Here is a 6,000-nt window from a genome sequence, read left to right on the forward strand (position 1 = left end):
TCTGAATTCTCCAAAGTGACCTTAACTTGCCTGGTTGATAAAAGACCCAAAACTATCTATTTTACAAAGATATGTGCCTCCAATTCAGCATTATGATATAATTTTGTGCTTGTCAGGGAGTTCAATACACTAATGAAGCTGTAATTTGTTTGTCCTTGGCTTTTCGCAGGACACTACGACCCTATCCACCATGCAATTAACATGTTCAAGTTATAGAAAAACGTAGTTAATGCTGCAACTTTTTATAGAGAAAAAGCTTGGAATTTAAAAATGACCCACGAACAGCAGTGAGAGACAGCATTATTGTTTTTAACGGTTTCTCATTTCCTTTTTTACAGCCAAATTGCTATGCTAAAGTCATCACTGTGGAGTCACAGAAGAAAATTGTCATCTACTCCAAACAGCAAATTAATGTGAATGAGGAAATTACTTACGATTACAAATTTCCAATAGAAGATGTGAAGATCCCCTGTTTATGTGGGGCTGAGAACTGCAGAGGAACACTCAATTAAAAGGTTGCCTCTGAAATTGCACCTTCAGCCATGTTGGACTGTTATATATGAGGTGTGATCGCACTTTGCCAAAAAGAAAATGGAAAAAAAAACATTTCGCACTTCTCTTGGGCTCACAAGCTAAAACGCACATGTACATCAGGACTGTTTACAATTAAGGTGCTCTTCCTCTTTCAATTCCTGAAGCAAAAATAATACAACACGGCAATTACCACTTTGTGACACAAGTAATCTCACAAAACTTAGTTCTCAATGTTCAACCCCGTATTGCGCCTTCTGGTGGTTTATGGTACTCAGTTCCCTCCCCTTCTTCCAACTCCTCTCCGCGTATGCTGCTACCTTCATCATTTTTGTTAAGACTACTCAACCTGGACGTGAAGACTGAAATGTCAGAAGTAGTGCCGGGCCAGAGTTGGCTGGTTTTGCACAGAGGGCAAGCTTTAGGTAAAATTAAGGTTCTCGCAGCAGAATTAAAACATGCAATAGATGGTCTGACCTGCCTTTAAGAATACAATTTTGGTGCTAAATGAAGCCTTGTGAAAAATGTGGGGCATGATGTGTGTGGATCAATACATTCAAAAATGTCCAGAGCATTATGTGACATAAGAGGACAAGCAAGGACATATTGAGTATTGTGGCCATTTGCAAGAAAACGCCTCATTTAAAGAAAGTGTTGTTGCTTATCAGTACTTATCATAGATTTTAAAGATCTATTATATGTAGAATACATGATCCGCTATGAAATTATGTTCAGTCAGTGTTGGAGAAATTACCCTGGACTTGCATTCTTTAAACTAACTGTTTTTATGGCTAATAACCTGTGACAAATAATTAAGTGTTGACTTTTTTCTTCCCTTTTTTGTTGTTTTACAGTGGGACACATTCTTTTTTTTTCACTGTGATCTCTTAAGTATCTCTAATTCGGTATCCGTGCAGGGACTGGCTTGTTTAACACCTTGCATCCTTGGCAAGAGGGGGAAGGGCCTTACACGCCACTTCATAGCCCCCCCAGTCCTTATTACTAATGGTGTACCATTTGAAAACATGAGTGCTGGTGCTGCTTGCACAATTGAAAACACCCATTTAAAACTACCCAAAATGAGTCCATCTGTATTATCGATTCTTCCTTGAAGACTGAGAAACCTCACAGGTGGACAGTGTCCCTTTAACACAACAGAGATCGAGTTGGAAAGCTCATTTACCTCATACAGAAAGGTCATGAGCCAAACATGAAATCGAAGCGCATTACTCTACAAATCCACCAGCAGTTCCATCACCCATTTCTATTGGTTAACGTCCTGTTTATGTATTTTCCAATTCTTAATATTTCCTTTCAAGGAGCAAATCGATGTAATCCAAAGTGTAAGAATAACAGCAGTCCAGAGCACCATTGAAAGAAGTTTCCGATAGAGAATTATTTATGTATTAAACCAGCAATTTGTTCCTATAATGGGAATATTGCCAGCATTAAACTCCCCCAAAGACGTCTGCCCCTTGTAGCTGACTCAGAGAAATATTTGTATTTATTTTTTTATCAAATTATTGTCCACGAAAGTTCAGCTTTCAGCATGTCCGTTACAAAGGGGTGGAGATGTCAATGAAATGTGTCAACTTTTTAATTGGGTCATTAATACCAATGTGTGCGTTTGGTTCTGGGGGGTAAGAGTGAATCATTGCTAGCATTTTATTCGTGTTTTCTATATCACAGTTTGAAGTGCAGTGCAACACATTCCTTGCTTTCCTTCCAAGTGGCATTGGGAGATCCAATTCTTGTATGGAATGGGCAGATTGGTAGGGCAGCTACAGGTAGATCACACAAGAATAAAAAATGTTATGACCAAAAAGGCACTCATGGTGTTTAGTTAGCTGATGAAATGTAACTGACATAGTCATAAAGAACCGGAGAAATGGTCAAGCTACATGAACCATTAGTACACATTATAGGAGCTGTCAAAATATCTGTCTCGATACAATAGAAAAATCCTAAATAATGTAAAGTGTTTCAGCAAATCGAAAAGTAGTTTATTGGAAACAAAAATGGCATTGGTATTTGCTGGACTTCAGCCTTGTTACAAATGTGTGGGAAAGTGTGTTATTCAGCACGATTTTATTAGTATTTGCAATATCTTCCCGTGGTTTTTCCTGAGAAAAGTGGTAAGGCTCTGCGCCTAGTATTTTGGACTACTGAATTTGTTTCTTGGGATTTTTTTTGTCTGAAACTCGGTTTCCTCTGAGCTAGAATCCATCAGTGCCTTTCCCATAACAGCTGGGACAGACCGGTGCTTTCGAATGATTGTTGATTTTCTGGACCCGACTGGGTTCTCATAGCATCGACCTTAATGCGCAGTGCCTGTTTGGCATATATTTGTTTGTGAACTAAAACCAGCCTCAAAGGTATTTTAAAGCACTTTTTCTTAATGTACCTCATCGGGAAGAAGGGCTCGATGATTAAAAAAAGAGCTCCATCATATCTAACCAAGAAAGAGGTGGGAGAATGGATTTGTGAGACGCCATCTAGTGTAGTGATCATTATAAGAGATACAAAGGTGTTTGCCCAAATTGAATTATGTGGATCAAATGTTTTCCAACTTCACTGTGCAGATAGGAGCCCAAGTCCTATATTTACTCGAATGTTGATGTTGGAAGATTTTTGCACATGTTTCGTAATGCTCATTTATGATATTTACAGGTTTTAATACTTGTAATACATATTTGCTTTCTCTTCTATTACATCATGTGAAAGTGACAGCTTTTTATGTCGTAGTATTAGTAGAAATGTCTTCCGCTTATTTTGCTGTCTCCACATTTTGCCTGGCAAAAAGTCCATTAATAGAGTTAGTGACAGTGGAGTTCAGTATAAATGCAAGATCATTGCATTTCTAAATCCCATCTTATCTCATATTTAAGCTTTTCCTGTTGATTTTAAATCTCGGATTAAGCCATTTGATCAGTCAAAGCTCTAGAATTGAGTTGTAAATCTGAGCTGGGTCACAACTGATGGAAACCTTTGGATTGTAGAATGGAAGTCTGAATGTTGTGCGTCCAGACTTCTGTTCCACTTTGGCGCCTTTGTTTTACTGTTAAACCAGGCATAGCATGTGACAATTACGCCAAAAGGGAGGGACATCACTCGCGTTTCATATGATTATGCAAGAGGAGTTTAGGTAAATGCACTTATCCAGGCAAGTATGCAGGCCAAAAAGTTATTTTGTTGCAGTGAAATGACTAATATATTCTACTGTGTTTTGAGTTGCCATTCTTTGCAACAAATTGACTTTTAAATGTTTGTATGCGAAGTCAACAGTGACGACTACCTACTTGTTGATCTGTACCTCTTATTAGCGGTTCAACCAGAAGTACTTCGTGAGAACAGGAAACTAAACCTAATTTCTGCAATGAGGCCCAAAATAATCTTGTTACCAAACCTCATTCTATATGGTCGTTAGAGGAAAAGTGTATAACCATCTATTTCAGCATTCAGTGAGTCATTTTTATCCTCCTTTTCCACCACCCTGGGAGGGAATGATTATTTTTCAAAAATGACCTATGGGGTTCTGATGGCAAAAAGGGGTGTAGATTGTACATCTTTTGAGAAACCGGGCTGTTTTGTTTTTAATGGCAGACAAGTGGAAAATGCCTTCAAAAGGTGCATTTTGGCTTTGTTACAAGTTGTGTCAAAGGTCTATAAAACGCAGCATAAGCACTCTACAAGTTAAGTCCAACCCTTGTTGATTGCTTTTGGGTGCCTGTGGATGTGTGTAAGATAGTGTTTGATAATTTGGCTCTCAATAGACCAGTTAATGCATACAGTATTCTGTCTATGTACTGCGCGCTTTCAACTTTCTTGTTGCTTCCCAATTTTATTTTCCAGGGCTAAAGATGCCCCAATCTGCATATGGTTCAGAACCACGTTGGGACTCAGTATGGTTATGGAGAGACTACTCACCTAAAACTTCCCACCCACAGATAGTTAAGATCATGCTTCCCAAACATCCTTTTTGTATGCCTACAAAAAAATGGGCTGTCCAACTCTTGACAAATTTTGTAGCAGATGCAACCAGAATTGTGACAGTTTCAGGGATCATTTCAGTACATTTGTGTTACAAAATGGGGAAAAAAGGGGTTTTGAGGAAAAAATAAATGCATCTTATGTAAATAGGCACTCTTAGATAGGCTAACATTGTTTCTTGTAGAAACATGTTGATTTTTTGCTGATTTCTTTGTATTTCAAAAGCTTGTAAATAGTTTATTACAGTGAATATTGTAATTTGAAGTTCTTTTTAAAAGATGACTGCTCAAACTCATGGTGAGAGGAAAACACACATAAAATTGAGCTGGTACCAGTTTCAGCTTGTGTCAAGCTTTGTACAATGTAAATTGTGTACAGATATCTTTTTTCGATATTGTATATGAAATTAGAAGCATTAAAGTTGAGGAGAAAAAGCCAAGTTGAGGCTTTTTTGCCAGTCTGAACCCTAATGTGCAAATTCTATTTATTATAAGAGGAAAACGTGTACAGTCGACTATTCCTAAAAAACCCTGAAATGTATTTAAGCAGACTTGTAACTGGAGTTCAAATTTGTTTTTTATCTTCTAATTTGCCACTGTAGTATTTGTAAAAGTAAACAGGCACTGTTAAAGGACACTCTAATTCCAATAAAGGGTCATTTTCAAAAACCACCCTAATGCTTGGTGTTTTGTCGTTTGGTCAATAAGGGTTTGTGTTCTCCAAGCGTGACAGCTAAAAGCTAGAGACCTCCTTTCAAAATAACAGCATATGCTTCGGTTTGCAATAAGTCTTTTTCTCATATTGACCTTTCTTTTGTGTCCATAAAATCTGTTTTGAAGATTTCTGATTTTTATAGTCTATGTATAAATCTACAGTCGTTCTGTGCCTATAGACTGTTTACAATGTGTATTTTGTTTTGAAGAAAGTGTTTTGTTTGTCTTGTACATATTTGTTAATATTTTTGTGAATTCAAATCTCAGTACAATTGTATTATAGTAACTTTTATAAAGCAAACTATAAATATACTGATTTTTCATACTTCTAAATTGTTTTTGTGATTTATTTAAAAGGATTGCTCAACATGTGCATCATAATTCTTTGTTTTTTTTATGTTATTGCCAAAGTAACAAGTGTGGTCCATTGCACAGCTCCAGAGAGCAATATTTTCACTTACCCATACATGTACTGATTTGAGCTGCCCCATGTTTACACATCCAAAGACTCCATTAGACTTGACCATTAAGGAGGTTTGTCTAAATATGCTTTCAATGCTTACAACAGGTGCATGTTTACGGAAAGATAAATCGTATGGCTTCCATTTTCTAGTGCAAACAGCTAAAGTTTTCTCCCATGCTGTAATGGTGGTTTTATAACCTGAATCTGCTGTAGATTTACATTTGCACACTCCTAACCTCTAGTTGTTAGTTTTGAAAATGGTGTGGTAAAAGTTTTTATTTTCAATGTCGGTTTATCTTCGTC

The 6,000-nt window shown here is 37.1% G+C and overlaps 1 protein-coding gene across 1 annotated transcript in view; it reads left to right on the forward strand.

The window, feature by feature from the left end:
- The window catches only part of SETD1B (SET domain containing 1B, histone lysine methyltransferase), a 993,120-nt gene extending 987,553 nt beyond the window's left edge, over positions 1-5,567 (forward strand). The window contains exon 18 of the mRNA XM_069619589.1: positions 339-5,567. Coding sequence (XP_069475690.1) covers positions 339-512 — 174 coding nt within the window. The 3' untranslated portion in view covers positions 513-5,567. The remainder of the gene's footprint in view (positions 1-338) is intronic.
- The last annotated feature ends 433 nt before the right edge of the window (positions 5,568-6,000 follow it).

Source organism: Ambystoma mexicanum, chromosome 10, assembly GCF_040938575.1.
Source record: "Ambystoma mexicanum isolate Mex_15411 chromosome 10, UKY_AmexF1_1, whole genome shotgun sequence".
Taxonomy (NCBI): domain Eukaryota; kingdom Metazoa; phylum Chordata; class Amphibia; order Caudata; family Ambystomatidae; genus Ambystoma; species Ambystoma mexicanum.